Consider the following 27,598-nt stretch of genomic DNA (forward strand, 5'->3'; position numbering starts at 1 on the left):
CACACACACACACACACACACACACACACACACACACACACACACACGTCGAAACTAATTTCTACTGGTTACCCAACATTTTTTATTAGAGGGGAATTTAGTTGCAAAGATTAACATATGATATAAATATCATTGCCTTTTTACACATGATGGGAATAAAAAAAAAACCGCCTATGTCCAGTTTCTCTGTAGCATGCTAGTAATTTTTGCTTCTACCCTTTTTGTCATTACTCTGGAAAAAAGGGTATGCATACTCTGTATGTGTAGTATAAATTTTGTTGGTTTTTTGGTGTTAGGTTTAGAAATTTAGGTGACTTTTTCTATTATTTGACTTTTCTTTTGGGCGGTTTGGGGATATGGGTTTCTTTTTCTGCTGGGAGTATTTGGGAACTTTGAAATGATGAATGAAAGACTTTCTCTAATGCCTTATTATGGCAGGAAGGGGTCCCTGGTTTTTCTATGATTATGCCAGCAAAGCACAAACTCTCAAAGTATAGGTCAGGCAGCAGACTCTGTAGTGTCATTTGAAGAGTTCAGAGAAGCCTATTATCAGAAAGTGTCATCAGGTGAGGCATTTGGGTGGGCCACAGCCTTAAATTACCCGAAGCTCATTTATGAAGGCATAGGGGTCTGGGATCTGAATTAGTAAAGGGAGTACTAATACTTGTGAAATCACAGATCTTGGAAGGTGAGGTGATGAAGGGTGAGAAGAGACAGAAAGGAAGCTGAGTTCTCCTTAGTATACATGTAATCAGGTATTTTCATTATACAGTTATTATTACATATACAGGGATAAAATACTCCTTACTATTCAGGAGTACTTACAGGGCCGAATTTCTTGTAACTAGATCAACAAAGTTAAGTTGTTATATTTGCAAGGCATAGAAATAGCTTTGCAGAATATTTTGTTGCAGAGGGATTTTATATGTGTGTGTGTATAAAATCTTTCCTTGATTCTATCTAAAACAATTAGTAAAATATACACATACACATAAAATCTTTTTTTATTCCATCTAAGTCGATCAATAAATGCCTGCTGTGTGCCCAGCACATTACTAGATACTGGGATATCAATACAAAATCCCAGATTCCTTGGAGTTGTCTAGGAATTTGAATGCCTCACTAGATACTCACAATATTGCAGGCATCTCTAAATAACAAATCTCCTTTTTCAGAGGTGGTACTATCTGATACTATGCCATCTAATGGTCATTCATTTTTAATATCTCCCTGCCCCTAAATGATTCAGTATTTCAGGAAAATATCATAAATACACACTAGTACCCCGTTATACTGGTATCTAGGAACAAAGGAAATGGTAGTCTAGGTTTCTGCATTATCATCAAAGAGATGCATTGGAGACCACTACATTCATGTCTTAACCATTGACACAGATGAGTAAGTTGCATGGCAAAGTATTTTATATTATTTTTATTGTGCAAACTACATAAAATACTCAAGCAAAAGCAATATGTAGGAAACAACTTAAAATTCCCTCAAATTAATATATTTTGTTTTACTAATTTACCTGGTACTTAAGAGACTGTCATGAAATATGCCTGAGTTTTATAGGAGTATTAGGTTTTAAAACAAAAATAGACTAATAGCAGCAAACAGCACACATTCAAACAATACTTTAGGGTCTGCAAAGCATTTTTGGATATACTATCTCATTCGATCCTTACAAGAACCTTGGGAGACAAGCACTGCACTTATTGTCATCCCTATTTTATAGATAAAGAAACTGAGGCTCAGAGAGTTTGGGTAATTTGCCCACACGAACCAGCTAGTGTCAATAAAGTCTTAGCCTTCCTGCCCCTAAATCCTATACTCTTTCCACTATATCACGTTGCCTTTCTGAACTGGTATGGGTTAGGCTAGATAGCTGCTGAGGTCCCAACAACTCTGAAATTCTGTGAACTGAGTTACCTGCATTGATATAATGAAATCAAGATAAGAGACCACATTTTACTTTACACCACTTTCCCCCCCATGTTGTGAAACAAGTAGGTGTCTCATTGGTTGAAAAATGGTTAATGATGCAATCAAGAATCTTGTTTGGATTATTCAATCCTAATTGAGTCCATGTGTTTGGCATTTTTGATTATCAGATTCTCCACTGTTAGATGATGAAATCCCTCCTCCTTTGCCTGAACGGACCCCTGAATCCTTTATTGTGGATGAGGAATCTGGTGAGTATAGATGGCTTAAAAATGCAGAAGTGGAGATAGTCACTTGCCCCCAAGACTATAGATATCATGGTGCTCAGAACAAATTTAGCTGAGAGGAGCGGGAATCAAAGGAGGAGGGGCAGTGGCAATGTCTGGAGTGTGGAGTTCTGAGGCTTTTCAAGGGCCTGATGGTGGTCCTCTTGCCCCTTTGCACCAACAGACTTTGAGAAACAGGGACAGAAGTTAGGAAGACTTTGGGAAATGTGGCCCCTGGGGACAAAGCCTAGGACTTCCCAATATAGTTATGGCTCTGGTCACCACATAAGACTCTTATAAAATAAGGGCATATAGTTGGACTACATCATTGCAAATTCTCTTCCAGCTCTAAATATCTATAATTCCACATGTTCTGTGTTGGTTTGGAGTCAAGTTTAGCTTCCAAGGGAATAAATGTTCTCAGGATTTGAATATTACTTAATGGGTTCCAGGAAACTTTTCAGAGATGACTTCCAAACCCCAGTCTTCACCTGTGAAGCTAAAAATTGGAACATCATTGGAATGGAGTGGAGTTTCTGAATCAGAGAAATCTAATGATTCATTTCGACTGAGACCAAGTAAGGTAAATAAGTACATCTCTTCTGACTCATGTCATCTGGGTTTACGTGATTATAGTTCTTTGTTTATGTATTCCTAAGCAGTTATTCACTCTGTTAATTCATTCAATCAATATTTATTAAACACGTAGAATCTTTGAAATGATGTTAGGCACTATGCGGGATGACAAAGATGAATTTAGATATCATTTCTGTCTCCAAGCTTATAACCTAGCAGGGGAGATTAGACAAAAGTAACTTCAGTGCAAGATGTAATATAATAAATTCCACGAGAGGTATGGTCAAAATTCAAAGAAAAGAGATCTTTTCTGGTTGGGTGAATCAGGGAAGGAGGTAGCATTTGAAATGAACTTGAACAATTAATTGAATAAAAACAGAACGGTTTATGAGTTTGCAGTTCCCTATATCAATCTTCTGGTAGGCAATATAAGTTAACTGTAGAGTGATATGTTGTGAAAAGCAATTTTCTAGCTTCTTTGCATATTAAATCAGCTTCTTATAACAATAATGCTTGAGCTTCAGGGAGAAAAATTATACATGTGTTTTGTATTTCTACCTAATTCTATAAGCTAGTCTACAAAAATTTACAAAGGCTAGGAAATTGTTTAAAAATTTCTATTATTTCATACAATACATGGTAGGCAGGCATTTAATTTTGTATTAGAAGCACCATAAAGTTGGATAAGTATCATCAATATATGTTTTAATATAGACATTTACCCTAAAAGTAACTCAGAAATTAAGTTAGGGTTCCATTTTTAACAACTTGTTTCTGTTTTTTTAAGAAAGGAAGTTCAGGAAAACTCTAACTAAACTTCAAGGGGAGTTTCTAAGTAGGAAGGAAATAAATTCCTCTAGTTGGATCAGTTCAGGACAAAGTGTCATAGGATATAAAACAACTAAGAATGGAGGATAATGGTTTTACAGATCATCTGATGAATCAGGAGAAATAGAGAGCCTATTCTATAGCAATCTCCATAGGGATGGGAGAAATAATATTTCCATTATATCACTTACTGCCTCTTCAACAGATGTTAAATGTTTTTTCTTTTGTTTACTTGTAGAGTGTGAAACTGAGAAGTTCCAAATCAGGTAAAATTGTCCTTGATTTTATTTTTTCAAACAATTTTTGAAATGACATAATGTAGACCTCTCAGATACTGTAAAAAATGGTTCACTGAACTTTAAAAGTAATTCACCTCCAAAAACTGCACTGTTTCTTTAATAGTTGAAGGTATATAATCTTAGATCAAGAGGTAATGTTTCTGGTTTCTTTAGTCCAGAGGTTCTTAACCTTTTTTTGTCATGGACCCCTCTGTCTGTGAAACCTAAGGACCCCTTCTCAGGACATTTTAGATGCATAAAATAAATAGGATTACAAATGAAACCAATTGTATCAAAATATCATTATCAAAATATTAAAAAAAAAGTTTAAAGACCCTAGGTTCAGAATCCCTGCCCTAACCTGTAAGGTCCTTCCCGTCACTCCCATTTCCGCATCCCACACTATAGGCAGGTTTAAAATGTGTAGCTCTCTGTTCCTTACCTTTTCCTTGATTCTATTTCAAATGAACTATAAGCCTTTTGGCCATTTCATTGCCATGGGGACTTGGGGTAGGGTAGAAGGGAAAGAGTATATGCAGGAGAGTCATCTGGACTTAGTTTCAAACATAGCACATGGCAAGGATCTGTCACTGTTCAGCTATGGAGCATTTGAAAGGTTTTGCCAGGCTTAATAACAACTGTGATACTGAACGAAAGCTAGATGGATGTTTCCTCAATAATTACCATATTTGCACAGGAAGAGGCTAGAATACCCGTTTTTTGTTTTTTTTGGCATCTTTTTCATACTTGGGTGGATTTGTAACCCAATCAATCTATGAGTACTCCTTCCAATAATTCAAAATGAAAACTTCCATGTATGTTCATATTCTTTTTTTTTTTAGGCAATTGGGGTTAAGTGACTTGCCCAGGGTCACACAGCTAGCATCGAGTGTTTGGTCTGAGGCCGGATTTGAACTCGGGTCCTCCTGAATCCAGGGCCAGTGCTCTATCCACTGCGCCACCTAGCTGCCCCTCTATGTTCATATTCTTTTTTTTTTTTTTAAATTTTTGTAATTTTTTATTTGTAAACACAAATATTTGCAAAGTGCTCAACACAGTGCCATGTACATTATAGGTTCTTTTTAAATTCTTATTTCCTTTTTTTTGGTGAGGCAATTGGGGTTAAGTGACTTGCCCAAGGTTACACAGCTAGTGTCTGTGTCAAATATCTGAGGCTGGATTTGAACTCTGGTCCTCCTGATCACAAGGCCGGAGCTCTATCCACTGCGCCACCTAGCTGCCCCTCTATGTTTATATTCTTTACAGAGGCTTAGGCCTCTCTGGATCTCTGAGAGTCCTGGTCACAAGATGGATCTTTGACTCTGCTCCCCAATTTCCAATTTTTTTTGGGTGCTTTCCTGATATTTGTGTCTCACACCACTGAGGTACTGATAGATTAGGAAAAGGAAGCGGCTGAGTCTAATTCTTTTCAAGATTATTCAGATCTTATCAAATGAGCACTGAGCAGATACCACAGGCCTAGCGCTTTTCTAAGAAGGAAAGAATATGGAAGTGGAGCCAACTTCTCCTTTGAAGGAGCTTTTATATATGCAAATGACTAAACACACTATATATCTAAATGCCAAACTTTTTTTTTTGTATGCTGACTGCAAGTACAGTAGGAATTCAGGAAAGAATAAAATTACTATGGACTGGTATAGTTGGAGAGGACTGCATGAAAAAGGCTTTGAGGTAGGTCTTGAAAGACAGAAAAGATTTGGATAGGCAGTGGAAAGGAAGAAGGACATTCCAGGTGAGGGAACAGAATTAACAAGGGTATGGTGACAGCATGACCAAATTTGGTGCAGTTAACAGTGAAGAAACTGGCTTGACTGAATAATTGGGAAATAAAGCCTTAAGAGAGATAAGAAGTTTTTGAAAGCCAGGCAAAGGAGTTTGGATTTATTGTAGTATGTGAAAGAGAGTCAGTGTAGGTTCTCAATCAGGGGCTGATGGGACTAAATTCTTCTTTGTAGGAAAATGAGCCTGGCAGTGGTATACAGTTATTTGCTGACTGACTTGAGTTCCACAAAGCATCTTGTCCTGGCAAATAGACTACATAATTTCCAACATTCGAAGTAAATAGTCCTGTTATGCTTTCCCTTACTATACACAAGATATAGGCAAGAATGCTTTAAAAGCCTATTTCAGAGACAAATGTTAGGATTTCTACAAAATCAAATAGGTCTAGCATTAGTGAGACTTCATAGTAATGGCAAAGGGGTTGCAAAATCAATATGCCCACCAAGCAATACAATTTTGATCTTTATTGGTCTCCAAAAAATATGCAGTATGACTCAGTTTAACATATGTGAACATGCCTTTTGTAAGTATCCTACATGTTAACAATTTTCCCAAGCACATAAAAACACGTTTATGATGCTTTACACTATCTCACTGGTATGTTTTAGTAGTCCTGTGAGGTGTTATTTGTATTTTATATGTAAAGAAACTCAAACTCACATAGCTAGTGTCAAAGTCAAGATAGGAACCCAGGCCATCTTGACCCTAAATCTCGTATGCTATCACAACAAGCTGCTTCTACAAATGAGGTTGTGATTAATAAGATGCAAATTCATTTAAGAGCATCAATGACTTCATATTTTAGCTTCCTGGTGTATTACTAAAAGTAATCACTACTGCCATATGGGAATCAAATTTTTTTACATTAAAAGGGTCCTCACACTTGGAAAAATTGGGAGCCTCTGAACTGGCATTTAGTGGTATTCAATCATCCAAGAGAATTTTTTACCTTCTTAAGTTTCATTGTGCTTGCCACCATGTTGTAGAAGCCTCATAAAGAGGCTCCTCTTCTCTCAGAACTTACAGCCTAAGAATGGAACTTAACTGTATTCCTACAGCACCTGCCACAGAGTCAATGTCTTAATAAGTGCTTGTTGAACGATTAAAAAAAATACTGGAAAGAAGCTACTGTTTAGGCTCATGGACTGGACAGATGTAGGTAGAGAATACGTGAGGCTTTACTATCTTAGGTAGCTGCAAATTAATATTGAATAAGTAGATCTGGCTACAATATAGTGTTCATCCAGGATTTAAAAGATTTTAATTATTTTTAATTGAAGGGACTTTTCTGCTTTTCTGTTCTTCATCTCAGAGATACCGCAGGACCGTTCTTCATCCCCTCCTCCTCCGCTTCCAGAGAGAACACCTGAGTCCTTCCTTCTTGCTGATGAAGACCGTAAGTGGCAATGTCTCCTCCTCCTTAAAGAAGGATTTTGTAAATGGCAATATTAAAAGATCAAAGATACTGTTTTAGGTTTGAAAAAGCTGGACAGAAATGGAAAGCACAGAAAAGATTATGCAGGACATAAAAAGGTACAAAATTAAAAATACATGAAAATGACAAAGAAAAAAACCAGCACAAGTGGTTGAACTTGTAGCTCAAAAGTGGAACTGGCCAGGTGCTTGGACTTGGGTTCTCATGTTGCTATTGGAGTTATTTCTCATGGAATGACTAGTTTTCATGGAGCTATGTGGAGTGCCAGTAATAAGTTTGGTAGGCTTAGGAAATGATTTACACTAAATAAGTCACAAAAGGCTGATTTATAAGCCAGAATACCAATTTATTTACAATGGAAAATAATGCCTTTGTAGCAGCTTAAATACTCTGTTCCCTATATTAAAGTACCTGGGAAACTGAAGTACTGATTTTAACCTTTTAGTGATGTCACCATGCTGCTCTCTGCTGGGTAGCATTCTCTCATCACTGAGTTGCTTTCCACTGTCATATATTAGAGTGTACGAAATAGAAAAGAGGTAAAACTCGATTGGTGCTCAGGCAAAAGTGATGAGCCCCGAATCCAGCCAAGGCAGTCAGTAAAAGCTGGAAGAAGCATCCATGCTAAAATGAAGTCTACTCTTTTGACTGGTTTATTACTGGTGCCACTTGAGGCACTAATCAACTATGGGATTTGGGATCAGAAAATTCCTGGTACCCTTGGTTAAATCCTTAATTGCCAAGCTACAGCCCCAAACCCATGTCTGAGCCTCTTCAACAAAATCCCACTGAATCCGAGTGAAAGCCAGGACTATGAGGCTCCTTCCCATCATGTCCCCTGATGGCATGCGCATGAACCTAGAAACAAGACAGAAAGTTGAGCAAAACAGGAAGGTCCGTTAGCCTCTGCTGCTGTTCTACAATTTTACTTTTAATATGCAATCTGCCATCAACAAACCTCTGACTTTGCACTTCATTCTGGCCAGCACAAAAGTGCTAATTTCTGTACACTCTCCCCCAGTGAAGAATGAACACTCATTGCAGATCATACCTGACGCATGGCAGCTATTATTATTATTCTTTTTCACTGATCTTATCTTACTCAACAGAATCTAACTTCCCAGTGGGCAACAAGTGGTTGCAATGTGTTATCTTTATAAGGACCTGGGTTATTTTCTAGACTGGTAAAACTGCCCAATCTTTCAATTACTCATACAGGATGGCTTTCAATTAGTCGGTTACCTTGTATTTTCCTTGCACAGAAAGTTTATTTACCAGAACTCCATTCCCTTACTGAAGTTATGGTTAATGGACCTGAACATTTTTACCCATTCCCTCAGTACAGTGTAAGCTCCCTGAAGGCAAATGCCATTTCATTTTTGTTTTTCTATTTCCTAGCACTCAGTAGGTGTTTAATGTTTCCTGAATTAAAAACCCCCACCTCTTCCCATCAGAGCTCTTCAGAGCTGAGGTCATGGGTCAGCAGTAGACCTCCTTTAGTTAATCTTAAATCAGCTGGTTTATTTCTGGGTTAGGTCTAACTCAGGCCAGTTCCCTCAGTAGTTTAAATTTGATGGAATACAAACTCTTTGAAATTAGGGAATCTTTCTTCTTTTATCACTAGGGCCTAACACAGTGCGTGGCAAATGTGCTTAATATTTGTTGAACGATACTGGAACAAAAGGAGACACCATTAGGTAATTCAACAGTAATTCACAGATTTACTTAGCCACAGCAGGAGGATATTCATCAGACATTTGGCAAGCATACTACTCACTGATTCAGCTGAACAGAGCCCCTTGTCTCAGTTGTCCTTCCTGGTCCACCAGCCAAGCATCAAAAAGCACCTGGAGCTTTTTGTGGCTATTTTGTACCCAGGTGGCCAGGAAGTGATGACTATCAGTAAGGGCCTTTAGTCTCCTCAGCCAATCAGGTCTTGAAGATAGTTTCAATACTGCTTAAGGAAATGTTAGCCTACCTAAAATGAGGCAGGGAATTAGGATATTGTTCCCACCATAGCATATCAACTTCATCTCCTCTGTCTTCCTAAACAGTATAAATTATTAAACAACTGTGACTGTTACCCAAACTTGAGAAGGTATTAAGGTAAAGCTTGTGATACAGCATTCTTGGTAATGCTGTATATATGCATCAGAAATGTGTCATGTTGATTATACTGAATCTTTTGCTCTGTTGTGCGTGAAAGATGAAATGATTGAGGAAAAACAAAGGTTTGATCTTCTAAGCATATTGATTTATTAAGCAATGCATGCCACTTACCTAGCAAAGCAGGACCAGTCCTCCTCACCTTAGGCCTGGACCCCAAATACAGAGGGAGACAAGACTTAGACACCAAAAACAATTAATAAAATAAGGTTAATTAATTAAAAAGAAACAATACAATATTAGGTAATCTGATTTCTAACTGGAAGAAAGACTAAGGATTTGCCAAGTTGGGAAGGGGAGAGTGAACAAAAAATGAGGTGTCCTACTCTCGAAGTATCTGCAAACAGCCAAGGGAAGATAGAAACAATAACTGATTGATTAGTACAGGGCCAGTTTTCAAATAAGACATATGAACTGCTTGAGATACACAATTGTGAGAAAACTCCTTGCACCAATCTTTGGATCTGACTGTGTTTCTGATCAGCATAACCCTGATCCTTGGGTAAGGGTCTCTGAACAGCAGGTAGAGGTGGTCCAGTTTCCCAGTCACACAGGGCTAAGTTCAAACAATGCAATAAGGTTTTCTCACAATTCCCACAATTGAATAAAGTTTTCTCACAAGCCAGAATTTGGACTAGACCCAGAAAGGGAACTGAGCTAGCTCCAGAATTGAGTCACAAGATGGAGTCAGTGTGATTCACTCAATTCCCACAATTAACCACTTGTGCTAATCCCCTCAATTCCCTCAGCTCAGGGCTCAGAGCTCAGACCTCTGGTATTTAGCATGTTCATCAGTGTTCAATTTAATGTTTAAGCAGGTCTCTTTGAGGGTAGTATGGTGACTGGACTTCTTGACTTCTGTCAAAACTAACATATCCCATAACACTTTATACACTGTGAAGTTTTCTGGCTCTTGGTTGGATATGATTGTGCATACTGGGTGAAATAACGTGTCACTTCCAGGACACTGCTTATAGTCAGTCCTATTTTCTTCCAGAGACAAAAAATCTACCTGCTCCAGACAGAGGCTTGCTAACGTTGTACAAGTATGCAGTTATGAATTGGTAGAATTTCCATTAAACATAATGAACTCATACTTTCCACAAATACCTGCTACAATCTTGTTTTGTACTATTCTCAGGGTCATCCGTTTACCTATGGGTTCAAAATATCTTGTAGTGCTTTTATGGCAATATAGCGAAATACTTTAGGTACTTCCTGGTGCCTTCCAAGAGACCACTTAAAGACTAATATAATCCTTGTTTAGCTCCAACTTCTGCCATTCTTTCAACTGCAGGGTACTCTCTGGATTAAGAAACTTGAGTCCCTGAGGATTACACCCTTATTTCATGGCCTGTATCACTTTCACATGATTCAGGCTTGGCAGGGGAGGGGGAATGGGAGAGTGGGTTGGGAAGAAGTATAAGCTAGACTCTGGTGCTAACCTCCATGGAAAAATTTCAGCTATGTGCATGCTGATGCTAAGCCCCATAGAGAATGGAGGGTTTCTGAGCCCCAGTGTGTATGAAAAATCAGAGGGTGTTCAAGGACCCCAGGATAGTGGGAATTGCTTATGGTTCATTGCAAGAGTGCCTGGGTTCTTAATAAGGACAACTACAAATAAATGAAAGTGACACACTCTCCCAAACAACAACAGTATTTACATAACATAGCACTTTGAGGTTTGCAAAGCACTTTATTTCATTTAATCCTCACAACTACTATGTGTGAGATAGATATATATATGTAAAAAAAAAAATGCTATTTTTTAGCCCCATTTTACAGATGAGGAAACTGAGGCAGAAAGCAGTTAAGTCACCTGCCAGGTCTTCCCTACTTGAAGTTCAGTGCTTTAGTCACCTTGCGTGTTTCATTCCTACATGTCAACAAATCAAGTCAATAAGTACTTATATAGTAGAATACAATAAACACTGATTAAGTACCTATTATGTGCTAGGCACCAATGCTAAGCAATGGGGATACAAATAAGAAAAAGACAATTCTGACCACAAAAAACTGACAATCTAATGGGAGAAGACAACACAAAAAAAGGAAGCTGAAAGGAGGGAGTGGAGGGGCGGCTACCAGGGTAAGGGCATGATGATTATGATGATGGTGATGGTGGGAAATTTTGAACTGGCTGGGCTTCTAAGCTCTCTTTACACAGAGGCTTTGGGGGAAGTTTTTTGGTCTGCCCTCCAATCTGAGGAGCAGAGGCAACTGAGGGTACTGATGAGGTGTGAGTATCAAAGCTGATGCAATCTCTGGTGATGGTGAGCCTCCTGCTGATGAGCTATTCCTGGTGGAGAGGGAATGAATGATGGATGATGGTGGAATCAATCCAAAGAGTGTGGATGGTGGGAAATGAAGTTGGTGCAGTTGCTGAATCTTCTTTAAACACAGGCTTTGGGAGTTTTCTGTTCTCATTTATTAAGCAGGTATTATATGCCCAGGCATTATGCTAAAATGCTGAGGTTATAAGTACAAGCAAAAATACCCCAAAACAAAACACAGTCCCTGCTCTCAAGGAGTACCCATTTTAATAGGGGAAGGCACTATCTCAAAAGAAATTTCTAGAAGTAGTGGGGAGGAAGGGAGGAGGTGGAAAAAGAAGTCTGGCGACTCCAAGCAGAACATGGAGACAGATGAAAGAGTGAACATGGGCTGACTGGCCTGGGCACTTTCCTTAAAATAGAAGCTCTGGGAGGGACTAATCAATCAGAGGCAGGGACTGCAGGGGTGGAGGTATTTCCAGGATGAGAAAGCTATAGGGATAGAGTGAAGTTCCAGAGTGAGAAGTCTGCTGTGTCACAGTTGAAATAGAAATCTGGAGAGTCAGGAGGGAAGCCTGGGCAGACTTTTCAGCAAACCTTGGACCTGACCAATACATCTTCTGTGTTGGCACAAATTCCTTTACATGCAAGTGTAATTAAGCTTAGGAAACAGTATTTAAGATTAGTTGAAACGGCCAAGTAGGTCAAGATGTCCAATCTTAAGGACATAACTATTTTTGGTCAAAGTCAGAGTAGGAATAGTTCAGACACACAAATGAGATTGTGGATCACTGGTAAAGTTTTATGAAGAAGATTGTGTAAATTCAGACTGTCCAGAGCCCCTTCCATGTCTATGAATGGTCCTAGCCCTGAATATGAAACTTAACAGTTAAGTCTCTGCTAGATTCATGGGGAACTGAATCTAGCCCTTGGTCTTACTGAACTCCACAGGAACTATGTGGCAGCAGGTTCAACAAAGTTCTTTCTGCTGCCATGATCCTGACTGGCATGCAAACGATCTTAGTGGCAAGAGCAAAAAGCTAGGTGGAGCAGGTAGGGCCATGGCTCATGTTTTACATTTATGTCTTTATAATCTATAGATGCCAGGGACTAAATCGCTGACTTTTAAAATGCACTCTGATAAGTTCAAAAGTGCTAGTCTCTTTATAAGAGCTGGCTTTGTCGAGGCAAGGGAGTGAAGGTGGGGGACATGCACATTTCATCTGAAATGAGATAGACCCTGGAATAAAGGAGATTAGAGGAGACATTATGGTCTGATTGAATTAATGAATTTGGAAGACTAAGTAGTTTTCTGAAATAGCCTGGTTTCCTGATTAGGTTTGGGAGACTGCACCTTTTGACTTGCAACTGGGAACTTCATATATGTATTGTCTCCAATGAGAATGTGAGATACTTGAGAGCATGTATTACCTATTTGTAACTCCAGTTTATTTTTTAAAATACATTTGTATTGATACATTTTTACATTGCAACTCCAAAAGACAGGTAATCTTACTCATTTTATGGAGATTCTTATTAGCTTAAATTTCCAAGAGGTTATCTGGCCACTGCAGGACCCTACTATGCTACTACAACCTAAAAAGACCATATAAAGAATTATAGGAGGGGCAGCTAGGTGTCACAGTGGATAGAGTACCAGCCCTGGAGTCAGGAGGACCTGAGTGCAAATCTGACCTCAGACCAGACATTTGACACTAGCTGTGTGACCCTGGGCAAGTCACTTAACCCCAATTGCCTAAAACAAACAAACAAAAAAAACCAAAAAAAGAATTATAGGATAAGTATACGTTTATCCACATAAATACATAGATTAAGAAGCTAAATGAAGGAATGTATATTTTTATATGTTTAAGTGTTGTTTTTTTTTCTCTTAGCTATGCAGGTCCAATCTGGAGAAACTCATTCTACCAACCGCTTGGAGAACTTAGAAGATATAACTTCTTCTCAACAGTCATTGAAGACTTCTGGAAAAGGCTTCACAAGGAGTAGGGTAAATAATTATAATTCAGAAACTCCAATGACTTTCAGTTGCTTTAGCTGTATTTTTTCCTTCATAAGGGAAAATTACCTTGGTTTAAATATCTCCATAAAAATTGTGTTTGGTAGGCCTGCTGCAACCAAAGTTAGCAAAGGAAATGCAAAACATGAATCAAAGAACATTTGCTTAAGCACTCCTCAAGCACCTACTATGTAGGAAGCAACTGAGGAGTTACTGGGCTAATAAAAAGAGTTGTGTATCTACCCTAAAAGGACTTAACACATAAGCATAAAATTTTAAAAGTATATTATCAACAAGTGGAAATAAGAGAGATTGAAAACAGGATTGCTAGGGCATGTAGATGATATTAGAATTGGGTGGGGTTGGGAAGGCTTCTAGAGATAAGTTACAGGGTAAACTTTGAAAGAAAATCAGAACTGGATAAGTTGGTGAATGGAATTGCCTGAGCAAATGACAGAATAAAGAGCATGCTGGGGATCTGAAGCAGATTGGTTAGGCTGAAGTAAAGACAGCTGCCAGACTTAGAGCTTGCATTAAGATTAAGCATTAAGAAATTGCATTCAAATCTTGGCTCTACTACTTACTGTGATTTTGGACAAATTGCTTAACCTTTCTGATTCTGTTTCCTCATTTGAAAAATGAGGTGTGTGGGGCTGGATGATCTGAAAAGGTCTTTTCCAACTCTATCCATCTCCTATGAGGTATATACTCAATGTCTTGTGGACCTCACTCAGGAAAATGTGTAAAGAGACAAATTATGTTCTTTTGAGATGGAAGAAATAATCTATAGCTTTATAGCTTAGAATGTATTATTTCTAAATGTTATGATATACCTCAGATGGTCTGGAAAAAGTTAGAATGTAATTCTCAATGAGCTTAAAATGTCAAGATGGAAAAAAAAAAGGTTTGTACTATGGCAGAATTAGTATACAGTTTTCATGACTACTTTTAACTAATTGTTTGTTCAGGGTGATAGCTGATAAAATTCAATGAAACTTATATATTTTTAGTTGTTTTTATTTATTAAAAAAAAAACTATCTTTAAAGACAAATAATCAAATAAAATACAAAGGAAGCACAATTTTATGTAAAAATTTTAGCATCTGACAAAGCATAAGCAAATGAATTAACCTAAATCCTTGAGAAGTTGTTACCTTTCCTTTTGTTTTTTCTCTCCCTCTCTCTCTTTAGAAAAACGTTGGCACACGTGTCATGTTGGTTCTCCTGATCTTGCTCTACAATGCCTGTTCTATATTTCCTTATGTGCTTCATAAATTTTTTTTTAGTTCTGTGGTGAAAAAATTAACATTATTCTTCTTTCCTTGTTTTTATAGAGTTTAAAAATTCTACGAAATGTGAAAAAGAGTAAGTTTTAAAAAATTATTATTGACAATTTAGCATTTCTAATCCCAGGTAGAGCTACATCTGATAGTACAAGTAAATTGGAGAAGTGATCCCAGGCCCTGTGCTTTGGATTGCTGATACTGAGCCTTAGAGAGGAAAATGTTAAGAGAAACTTCCTTTTAATAGAGAGGAATAATCATTTTGTTGTTGTTGTTGTTGTTGTTAGGCAATGTGGTTAAGTGACTTGCCCAGGGTCACACAGCTGGTTCTAAGTGTTATGTGTCTGAGGCCATATTTGAATTTAAGTCCTCCTGAATCCAGGGCCTGTGCTCTATTCACTTTGAGGAATAATCATTTTTATAATGTTTGGCTCTGTACCCATCCTAAGATGCTCTAACATAAGAATGTTATTTAAAACTCTCAGCAACCTAACCTCAGATGTGTTCTTTTTGAAAACAGTCATAGCAAAGCATATTGTGAACCAAATGTGTTGTCTTATGAAATAGGCCAAGCACTGACAAGTTTTCAAATTTCACAAAGTATTATTAGCAGCAAGGGCCTGTTGTTTACCATTGTGCTAAAATGTGATGAAAATAAAACCCACAGGCTCCTGCATGTGAAAAATTGTCTCTACAAGCATATATCTCTTACATATTTCTGAACACAACTAGAAATACCTGGCCAAAGATGACAAAACATGATTATAGGCTCGTCAATAAATTCAGTAAGTTAACATTTTTTGTGGACATTTTAGAACCCCAAATTTCTTTGGCTTTATACTAGCTCCTCTTTGGTTGGGGTGTACAACATGATAAAGCCTTGGTAATTTAGCACAGGACAGGATTAACATCCACAGAGAAACACAGAGCTCTTTCTAAGCCTAAAGCTTGTCAATCACTGTTGACACCATGGTAACTGGCCCCTAGAGCTATGCTGATCCCCCTACTTAATGAAAGTGTAGGAAAATTCCCTTTACTTGTTAGTTCAGACAAGACAAAGTTGCAAATTTTCAAAATGAATTTTTACCAGGAAAACTAAAGGAAAATAACATTGATATGATTATTCAGTCATTTTCAGTCCTATCTGACTCCTCATGACCCCATTCTGGGTTTTCTGAGCAAAGATACTAAAGTGGTTTGCCATTTCCTTCTCCAGCTCATTTTACGGATGAGAAAACTGAAAAAAAAAAAACAGGGTTAAGTGACTTGCCCAGGGTCACATAACTAGTAAGTGCCTGGGGCTGGATTTTAACTCAGGAAGATAAGTCTTCCTGACTCCAGGCCTGGCATCTCCACTGCACCATCTAGCTGCTCCACTGATATAAATAAGTTTATAGAATACTATAACAACCCACATTTATAAATTGACTTAAGTTCTGCAGAACACTTTGCTTGTAACAATCCAATGAATTAAGTAGTTATATCAAGTGCTAATACCTACATGTTACAGAAGAGGAAAGTGAGCCTCAGAGGTTAAAAATGCCTTGTCCAGAACTGTACAGCTAATAAGTACCTGAGGTGGAATCCAAACTCAAAGTCTCCTCATTCCCAAGTCCAACACTACTGTACAAGATACACCACCATGCCATGCTGCCTCAGATCACCGGCCCGTGCCTTAGTCCAAAATTAATACAAAGAATGGTCAGACTGGCATAGTTTATGTGATGCTTAGTTCTGTACCTTTCCCTGACCTCAATTCTGAGAGGCTAAAAAACCCAAACCAAGCAACAAAACCCCCAAACCCTTACATTCAAATCTGAGGTGGATTTGGCTTGCCACTCCTGTCTTGCCTGGGGAGATTTTTCTTTGTTTTCAAGCATTGACTTTAGAGACTATTCCTTCATTTCTCTTGTAGTGGTCTCTGAATTCTAGCCCCAGAAATCCTATCCTGGTCCTGATCAGTTTGGCTTTCCTGAAATTCAGTGAACTCCCAGTTACACTCCCCCAGGAAGCTACACTTCCTTGCCTATGATCTGAGGTCAAAGGTTCTCTTTGTTGGGAGGCTACTGGGGCTGCTGTTAAGAATTGGTCTTACCAAGAGATGGGCCAGCTAACCTGCTGCTCCACCCAGACCTTGTGAACTCTCTGCAATGAGCCGGTACACCAAAGAGACCAGGCCTGGCCTTTACCTTTGAGGTTTCAGAAACTCCACTTGATTTCCCAGGGGGTGGAATATGAAGTGCCCTGGACTGGGGTCTGGAAGGCCAGGGCCTGTGGTCCTGTTGGGCTACTTAGAGCTGTGTGATTGTGGGTATGTCACTTTAGCTCTGGACATAAAGATCTTCATTTGTAAACTGGCATAATACTGAACTAAGTCACAGGATTGATAAAAGGAAAATGCTTTGAAAACCTTAAAATATTCTGGGTTATTCTAAGTTAAAATGTGAGATGTATTTGGTCCAATAACTTGTGGTCTGCTCAGGGCACGTCTTCTGGGTAGCAGAGACCAAATTATAAAATCAGGAAGTTCCTGGGTGAGTACAGATTTAGAACAAAGGAGGAAAGTGCTCTTAAGGCATATTTTAATCAAGCTGTGGTAGCTTATTAAATAGTCACAAAGTTGAAAAGAATAGCTAAAATGCTGGATGAATGAGTCAGGATCCAAAAAGAGGCTGAATCAATTAAAATTAAATTTAACAGGGATAAATCACATTTGAATTTAAAAAAACCTCCACAAACAAAATACAGGAGAGATGAGGCTCAATAGTAGATTATCTGAAAAAGATCTGGGAGTTTTGGTAGCTTGTAATCTCAGTAAGTCAACAGCATGAAATAACAACCAAAAAAAGAATAATGTGGTATCAGACTTAAGAAAGGCAGAATCCAAGACAAAAGACATGACAGTCTTGCTATATTTGGGTCTGGTCAGACCACATCTAAAGTATTCTAGGCACTACATTTTAGAAAGGCGTGGATTTTTAGAAAGTTGGAGAATTTCCAGAGGAGGGCAACCAGGATGGTAAAGCGCCTAAAGATCATTCCAGATAAGAATTGGTTGAAGGAACTGAGAATGTTTAGTTTGAAGGAGAAGCTTGGGGAAAAGAACACAATACCTGTCTTCAAGTATCTGAAGAGTTGTCAAGTAGAAGGGTAAGATTAAAGTTTTTCTGTTTAGCCACAGAAGAGAAAACTAGAAGAAATGAGAAATTGTATAGAAGTAAATTTAGTGGCAACTAGGTGCCGCGGTGCATAAAGCACTGGCCCTGGGGTCAGGAAGATCTGAGTTCAAATCCAATTTCATACAGATAACACTCACTTGCTGTGTGACTCTGGGCAAGTCACTTAACCCCAATTACCTCAACACCACCCCCCGAAAAAGTAGATTTAGCCTTGTTAAAAGAAAATATTTCTTAAACCTAAAAACAAGCTACCCCAAAGTAGTATCGGCTACCATAGGAGTTAGTAGATTCCTGCTCACTAGAGGTCTTCAAATCAAAATTCAGTGATCAATTGTGTGGCAGGCTGTTGCAGGTATTTTTGTTCAGTAGAGGATGGATTAACTGGGGTCTCTGATGTATTTTTCTAACTCTTGAGATGCATAAGATAATTATACTCCATGAATATTTTTGTTGAAGAATTGTTACTGGTAATCTAAAATTAGGACACCTCTCTTTTCCCCCAACCACCCTAGACAGTTCTGGAGATACACACATTGTTAATACAGCACTTCAACATGTTTTAAATTACAAACAGAATCACAAAAAAAAAGAAATTTAAACATACAAAGAACAGAAAAGGTTTTTATAATAAACTAAAGCAAAGTAAAAAGAAAACTCAGTAATCCATCAGTCATCAACAACTTGTGATCCATGACAAACTAAAATTTCCAAGATTAAAGATAATCTTAGTTAACTACATTCTAAGCTTAGCTTTCCTTTTTAAGGAGGTACACTATCACATGACTAGACTCTATAGTACACATGATAAAAGAGGGAGTTTTACCTCAAAACTATCAAGAATTCATTTTTCAATGACCTAGTTTCAGGGCTTCATCATAATAAATCCCCACAGAGATGTTCTGTGCGCTCATCCCAGAGCTGAGTAACCAACAGTATCCAGGACACATAAGACTAAATGGGGAAATGTGGACTTTGTCTCACATACAAAAGTGAAACTACCAGACCTACATCTCCCCTCACCCCACCCCTCCTTTGTCTCTTAGTACTGGGGCCCTAAAGCAGGTCCTAAGAACAATCACTCACTTCTAATTATAATTGAGTGAGTAGAGCACAAACATAAGGGCTGATCCCCACAAAGTATTACTTTGGGGCACGATGGGCTCCTGTTCTTTCCCACTCTTGTATTTTCACCACAAAGCTTCCCTACACGTGCTGACGTTAAGTAATACCCTGGTCTTATAAAATAAGACATTATAAAAAAAACTTTTTTTAAGGGTAGTTTGCTCCTACAGCAAAGGATAATTAAATTGTTTTATGCTGATTTTTGTTAGCTTCTGTTTCAGAGGATAATATTTTCTGATCTTGTTCAATCAATTCTAAGGGTATACAGTCTCTCAAGCACCACCTACAGTAAGCTTCAAGTTCCTTTGAGCCAAACTTTCAGTCCCTTTGGGCCTGCCCAGTAAGACCCTCTGTGGTTAGGAGGACACCTCAAGTTTCTCAGATTATAACAGAGCTGACTGATGGCCACAGAAGAGGTTTTTGGGCCCTGGCCATTTCCTCAGGTTCTTTGTGATGTCTCATCATTCCGGTAACTCTGGAGGAAAGGGTTTTCCCAAAAACCCAAATTCATCATTATACTTACACAAGATAAAAAAATACTTTAACACATATGATGATATAAATAAGTGGGTCATCATTACATTTACATTTGTACATACAAGTAGTACAGGCAATTCTATCTGCTGTCCTCCATATGGACACAAAGCATAAGGTTGAAAATTAACATTTAGAACTTTTAAATTATTGTTTTGTTTAGAAAGTCTGTATAAGCCTATATTTACTATTTTCATTCTATATAGTGTCTTGTGCAGTGGCAGTAAGGCAAAATGCTTACTATGTTTAAATTAGGCTATTTTTGCAGACTGTCATAAAAAATAGGAGGGTAAAGCATGAAAAAAGATGTTTTCAGGTAGTGTTGGGTGAGCGTATGTGAATATGGAGCAGCAAGAAGTGTAGGCTGCATATAAATAACTAAAATGGGGGGAAAATCTTATCTAGCCAGAAAGACTTGCTGGGAATAGAAAGAGGGATGATGGGAAAGACATACACTGGCAAATAGAATCAATCAATCAATAATCTTTTTGCCAGGCACTGGAAATAGAAAGAAAAAGCAAAAATAGTCCCTGCCTTCAAAGAACTTAACATTCAAATGGGGGAGACTGACAGATATGTAACACGTACATATTTACATGTCTGTGTATGTGTGTGTATATAACACTGTTAAAACACTGTAAACACAGAGAGTAGAGGACGGCTGACTTAGGGAAGGGTTTCCCCTTTGGGGTGGAGGGGAGGGGGCAAAAAGGCCTCTTATATGAGATAAAGCTTAAGCTAAATCTTAAAAGAAGCTAGGCATTCCAAGAAGCAGAGATTTGGACGGAGAGCATTCCAAGCATGGTGGAAAGCTCAGGCAAAGGCATGGGTAATGGAGATGGAATGTCACCACATATGAGAAAACAGGGAGTGGGCCAGTATGGCTTTAGCAGAGTAGTGCTGGGGGCTGGGAAGGAGAGGCTGGGGAGGCAGACAGGAAAGATAGGAAGCAGCATATTAAGAACTTTAAATGCCAAGCTGAAGCATTTATATTTTGCCCTATAGGTAACAGGGGACCATTGGAGTTTATTGACTTGGGAGGAGGGGAGATGTGATTTGACTTACACTTTAGGAAAATCACTTTGGTGAATAGAGGGCTAATGTAAGAGAAAACATGGAGACTGCTTGTGGAGGAATGAATGAATGAATATAGGAAATAACAAGGATAGTAACTGAGAACAAAGTAAGGTGCAGTTCATGATACAGAATTTTGAAACCCAAAGTTAGATTTTTATAAATCCTCAAATGAAAAAGATTAATTATAAAAGTTTTACTGCTAAACACTTTGTTTCCTGCTGAATCTTTAGTTTTTACTAACTTCACTGCAATGAAATTAACTTATTTTTGTAGTTCAATTAGAAGATTTTATGGTTTTAATCTAATAGGCAAAGACATTTTGTGATACATGATATGATGATGATACATACCTTCTTGGGCATGTAATAGTATAATTTTCATTTGTAGTTCTACAAAGAAAGATTATAGGGATTAACTAAGTCAGTGGAGAATTGTGTTTAATAGTTGGACTATAGATAGGGAAGTCTCATTCCGTGGTCTGAAGAACCTTTCTTTCCCTGAAACCTTTCCTATATTTCCAGGTATCTCATCGCAACCAGTCAAGTCAGCAGAATCCATACAATCAAATCATTCTAGTTCCTTTCTGAACTTTGGTATGTGTTATTCTGGAGTTACTTCTTAATAGTTTTGGCCAAGTTGTGTGTATTGAGCATATGTCTTTATACTGTGACTTTATCTTAAAGTGACAAATAGACATCTTATATTTATCTCATAATTTTGAGACTTCTGTTGCCTCTTAACTCACTCAAGGATGGATTGCTCAGCACATTTTGGAAATTAAAATTAGGCAAGTGGATACCTGTTTAGTATGTGGTAGATAAATATGCAAACTAGATAAAGGAGAATATAGATTTTGTAATTGAGAAGTCCAGTTCATGGCTAAAACAAAGTTATAATGAATTTCCACGTATGATGAAAATAATTACTGCTACATGAGTTTGTGAAAGTCACTAAAAAATAGAAGATAAAGTAGCTTCAGTATCTTAAAAACATGGTAAGGCAATTATTCACCCAATTATAAACATTACATATCTATAATTGTATAGTGATCATCTGGTATTATTTCAAACATCCTATTATTTACTATATCCATGGTACTTATTGTACTACTGTAGACTGTCATTTAGTAATGTTTATGGCAATTAATGGAGAATATTATTACTAAAGGATATCATTAACCAAAAAGCTTAGCATGAACCAAAAGTGCTTAGACATTTTATGGATGAAAGTAACTAGCATACAAGCCTATAAAAGCCTGACTGAATCCTGTTTGTCTTAATACCTTGGTTATTTTCAGACAGAAACTTTTCTTAGAACTAAAATGTTTCTTATATTTATTTCAATTTTGTCTGCATCTCACCTTTTAAATAACTGGAATAATAATTAAGCAATCACTTCAAAGTTCTACTCTGATACCTCATTGTGAGGTAGCACTAACCTAGCCTTCTTAAAAGTTCTGCTAGGGGAGCATAAGCTCTAGTCAAGCCAGAAAGGCTTTGAGTAAGGGTCCAGCAATAGGCTGTCACTAAGGTCTACCCTAGTGAAGTCAGAGAAGTTCTATGATACAAGAGCCATCAGCAGAGGTGTGCAAGGTATGTGCCATACCATTTCATTCAGTTCCTCTTGTCTTTTACCTAAACTCCTGTAGTAATTTCCTAATTAGTATCCCAATTTCTCCAAATCATCCTCTAAATAGCAACCAAACTAATATTCCTGAAATACAGATCTGACTCAAAAAATTTTCAGTTACTCCTTATTGCCTCTAGGATAAAGTACAAAACTCTCAGCCTATCACTTTAAGCCCTTTGCAATCTAGTCCCCATCTACTTTTCCACTATTAAATGAAGGGGTTAGAGTAGATTTTAAGGATCCTTCTACCTCTCAAATTCTACTATTTATAATTCTACTGAAACCATCTGCTTCAAAGCTTTAAAATCTCAGTAAGAGAAACGCTCACAATATGGTTGGATCCATTTATAAGTCATCTCTAACTAATTTATAACTAGCTGTGTTACATACTTCCAGTTTTCCAGCATCTCTGGAGGTTGCGCACTGCCTCCTTCCTTCAACTCTTCAGCTTACTGGTCTAGAAGCAAGGTCTTAAACCAAGGTTGCCACCTGCTGACCAATGTGAAGAACTGTTTGACCTACCATTCTTCCCCACCACTTTCCTTCTGCCCTCTCGGAGATTATGACGCCTGGGATTCCACTGTTTCCCCCACTCATAGGAAAGGCATTCAGAGTTTCTTTCATACCCATACCCATCCTTTTTACCCTACTTCTATTACTATCTGCAAAGGTAATTTCAGAATTATTTTTCCTAAAGTACAAGTCTGACCATGACATATTCTCTTTTCCCATTCAAAAAACCACAAACTCCCGTGGCTCCTGATTGCCTCCAGCCTTCAGGACCAAACAAAAAAAATCCTTTGTTTAGTGTTCAAAGCTCTTCATGACCTACCCCCCTCTACCTTTCCAGTCTTCTCCCATCTTATTCTCTCTTAAGAGACAATGGTCTTCTTGCCGATCCATGAACAAGATATTACATCTCTCTGCTCCCGGCTGTCCCCTATGCCTGGAATGATCTCTCTCTTCATCTCTGCTTCCCAAGGTTTCCCTGGTTTTCCAAAATCCTACTTCCTACAAGAAGTCTTGCCAACCACTTCTAATTCTAGTGCCTTCCCTTAATTATTTCGTATTTATCCTTTATATAGCTTATTTGTCCATATTTGTTTGTTTCTCTCCCTTGATAGACTGTAAGCTCCTAAAGGGCAGAGACTGTCTTTGCCACTTTTTGTATCCTCCCTGCTTAGTTTAGCACACCTCTTAGCACAGACTAGGAGCTTAATAAATGTTTATTGATTGATTGTACACACACATACATACTCATTTCTTTCTTCTCTCTTCCAAATCTAGCCTGTAACTTAAGAAAACTTCCTACTCTCTTTTCATTTTTTGTGTGGGGGGGGGGGGGGGGGGGGAAGGGGAAGAAAATAAGGCAAGGTAGAGGTGGTAGGTAGAAAGACTGGTAGCCTTGGAGTCAGAAATACCTGGGCTCAAGTGTCACTTGTGACATATATCTAAAGATAAAAATCTGTTTAACTTCTGGGTTGCTCCAGGAAACTGAACTGACTGCTCATTATATATCAGTCGCTGTCTGCAACACTAAAAGGCGTTTACAAGGAATTTCCTACATGGATTAAATCACAGGTCCAGACCAGAAACAACCAAAAAAGCCTATCTATGACCACACAGTTAATAATTCTGAGATGGGGATTCAAACTGGTCTCCCACCTTTTAAAGTATTCTCCTCTTGTACCCAAAGTACTCCAACTACCCCAAAGACCTCTCAAAACCCATTTAAGTTAATGGTTCTCTATAATGAAACTGAGAGAAAATCGCATTTAATGTGGCATTTTAAAAAATAAATTTTGATGTTATATCAAATTTTATTTTTATCTGAAATGGAAATTTCTTAGTATTTGAGGAGAGCAGGGATTGAGGAATATGATACTTGGCTTTGTGGTACTTAAATATCCTGTCCATGAATAACCAGAAACTGCTATACAATTATTATTATTAAAATTTTAAATGGTTTACTAATAATATGAATTATTAGAATGTGATTATGATTAATTTTCATTTAAAATTACTGTCTTAATATCAATTTTGCTGTACTTGTTAAAATGTCAACTAATGAATAAAAGCTTTAACATAATTCAAATATATATATATTTATACATATCACAGAATCTATTGGGTTTTCAAAGATCATTTAATTCAGTCCTCCATGAGATGCATGAGAAGTAGCTTAAACACTTTCAGTACATGGAAAGTCAAGATCTTATTAGGAAGCCTATTCCATTTTCAAGAAAAAGGGGAAAATTGAAATTTCCCCAAGTCATCAGTTATTAATAATCATTTCTCTCAGGATCTTTCCTGATATGAAGCTAAAAGCTCCCTTCCTGTAATTTTCAGAAATGGTTTTAGTTTTGTCCTCTAGAGCCACAGAGAAAATAGTGACAACTCAAACTTATTAAGCCCTTTAAATTTATGGTTTTTGTCACAGCAATCCAGTGAAATCAGGTTATGGATTAAGACACAGCACCAAGGAGGTTAAGTGGCATGTACACAAGTGCATGGCAGGTAAATATCAAACAGAAAAGAGGTCACTTAAGTGAGGATCCTTGCAGGGAGCCACTTAGAAAACCACATATTAGCATTACCTACGTTGTGTTATATTTTAATTTATTGTTAAATATTTCCCAATAACATTTTAATCTGGTTCAGGCTGCACTAGAGAGCACTGCTGTTGCCCGATACCATTGGTCTGGATGACTCCACTGTCCCTTCTAGCTCTAAATCTATGAACCTATCGCAGACTTTTCTTTCGATCCCCAGAGCCAGTTTGGCACAGAAAGCGCTTAAATGCCTGCTAACTGACTTATGACAATTGCCAACATCCTCTTAACTGCCCTTCTTGGTCCCAACTTAATTTTATCAGGGTCCTTGCTAAAATGCAGCACTCAGAACTGAGCACAGTCTTATAGGGCCAGTCTAACAAAGACAGCGTGAGTGGGCCTATTGCTTCCGTTCTTTTGATATTATAACTTCTATTAATGTAGCTTTAGATCATGAGCTTTTTTTTTTAGCAGCTAAGGGCCATATGCATATATAATATTTGACATTTTCTTTCTTCTAGGTTTTGCAAACCGTTTTTCAAAACCAAAAGGACCAAGAAATCCGCCTCCTACGTGGAACATTTAATCTGACTTCCAACGAGCATTCAGAAGAATGCAAATTGGAATTTGCCGTGTAAGAGAGCATTGTGGTCAAACAAAAACATCAGAATGCTGCCAGATGAAATAAATGTGCTCTATAATCACCATATAACCAATGAAGTGATATGCTAATGACACAAATGGCTTTAAAACAAAAGAGATGCACAGATATGTACAACATTTTGGGATTTTCATCTTATTTACATCTAGTTAGAAGTAACTAGTTGTATTTAGAGGTTTGAGAATGGATTTTTTTTCACTTCTGAAATGAAACTATTCTTGTATATGATGTGGTAATAAGGTTTGCAAAAATTGAATGTTAGATATTATTTCCTTATAGTGCTGGCTCTGTGTCACTTAGGGAAGTGACTCAACTTGTCTTGGCATCAGTTTTTTGTCTATAAAATGCAAATAATTATACTAGTCTTGCACATCTACCTACAAGATTGTTGTGGGGAATAAAAAATCCATATAAAAGTCCTTTGAAAATGTAAAGTGCTACTTAAATATAAACTGGTATTATTAGAAACTTATTGTTATGGTTTCCATTAAGAATTAACCCAATTAATTACTTTCTTTTTTTTATATTCACCCAACAAATAAGACAAAAAAAAAGGACCTGAACAAAACAAGACAAAACAACATATACCCTAGACAAAACAGTAATACCTAACATCTATAGAGCACCTACTATGTACCAGACCCTGTGCTAAGCTTTACAATTATTATCTCATTTGTTCCTCACAATAACTCTGTGAGGTAGATGCCATTATTATCCTCATTTTACAGGTGAGGGAACTAAGGCAAAAAGAGGTTAAATGACTTGTTCACTTGGTCACACAGCTAGTAAGGGTCTAATGGTTGATTTGAAATCAGGTCTTCCTGACTCTAGGCCCAAGTGCTCTACGCGCTGCACTGCCTAGCTGCCCCTCTAATACATATGCACACGTTACCGAACATTAATGTAGAATCCAATATGGAAAAATTGAACACCAAATAATTAATAAAATATTCCTTGTCTTTTGAACAAAATACAGTTTTACAAAAGGGGCCTAAATGTAGGGAAAATACCATACCCAAAAAATCTATCCCCTTCCCTGTTCATCCATTTTACTGCACATATTATGATGGCATATGTGGTTATATCATTATCATCCTACAATGTATGAGTATCAGGACCCTTATTCTTCTGACAAATCAGTATTTTAAAAGATACTAAAAATGTAATGAAATTTTTCAAATTAATGTGCTTGTACTGTTAACCTACCACTAACTCCATGTTCAAACCAGAGACAGCTAGCGTTTTCAGATTTTAAATCCTGCAAAAAGGAGAAAAATCAGATTCTTTCCAGTTAGCAGGGAGACCATAAACGAATGAACACTTCCTATCCCATGTTTCCTCACCTCCATCTAATCTCAGGAAACAAAGAGAAAAGGTGGGGGGTCAGGGTGAGAAGGAACTACTTCACAAGTACTCAGATCAAGAACAATGTCTCTCTCTACTTGAAGTGGGAAAATGCACAGCTATTCTTTGTGACTGTCCTCATAGACAGATACAGAACTCCTTTTCTCCAGCACTTCCCTGCCTCAAATAGGGGGTAACTCTCTGTACAGAAGTACTACCAGAATACATGATGCCAAATGTTAATCCTACCTCAAGGTTGCAACCATTAGTTTTCTTCTTATCTTGAGAAGTTCAGGACCCCCAGAATTGACAATAGCCTCTCCCCTAGAGAAAATAATCCTTATAACCTCTGGGGGCTGAGAAATACTAGATCATAGAAAATATGGAAGTAAATGTAAAAATCTTGAAATAAATGACTGTGATACCAAATTGATTATTTATCTAGTAATTAAATTATTTTTGACATATCTGCAATAGGAAGGTGTTGTCCTTCAATTCAGCAAATATTTATTAATCCTGTGTAGGGTACTGTTGATTCTTTTAAGTCAGTGAAATAACCCTATTCATTCTGGAAAATCTTTCCTTGATTCCTTCTCCAAACATCCTCAAATCATACTTTCTTCTTCCATTT

At 37.7% G+C, this 27,598-nt stretch overlaps 1 protein-coding gene across 4 annotated transcripts in view; it reads left to right on the forward strand.

Moving 5' to 3' along the window:
• The window catches only part of PTPN22 (protein tyrosine phosphatase, non-receptor type 22), a 69,112-nt gene extending 43,070 nt beyond the window's left edge, over window positions 1-26,042 (forward strand). For all 4 annotated transcript variants that reach the window (XM_027860390.1, XM_027860391.1, XM_027860393.1 and 1 more), the window contains 8 exons: window positions 2,112-2,192; window positions 2,660-2,790; window positions 3,850-3,877; window positions 7,005-7,088; window positions 13,462-13,577; window positions 14,921-14,951; window positions 21,303-21,374; window positions 25,484-26,042. In XM_027860390.1, the coding sequence (XP_027716191.1) occupies window positions 2,112-2,192; window positions 2,660-2,790; window positions 3,850-3,877; window positions 7,005-7,088; window positions 13,462-13,577; window positions 14,921-14,951; window positions 21,303-21,374; window positions 25,484-25,548 (608 nt within the window). In that variant the 3' untranslated portion in view covers window positions 25,549-26,042. The remainder of the gene's footprint in view (window positions 1-2,111; window positions 2,193-2,659; window positions 2,791-3,849; window positions 3,878-7,004; window positions 7,089-13,461; window positions 13,578-14,920; window positions 14,952-21,302; window positions 21,375-25,483) is intronic.
• The last annotated feature ends 1,556 nt before the right edge of the window (window positions 26,043-27,598 follow it).

This window comes from Vombatus ursinus, unplaced genomic scaffold, assembly GCF_900497805.2.
Source record: "Vombatus ursinus unplaced genomic scaffold, bare-nosed wombat genome assembly UNPS02014179.1, whole genome shotgun sequence".
NCBI lineage: Eukaryota > Metazoa > Chordata > Mammalia > Diprotodontia > Vombatidae > Vombatus > Vombatus ursinus.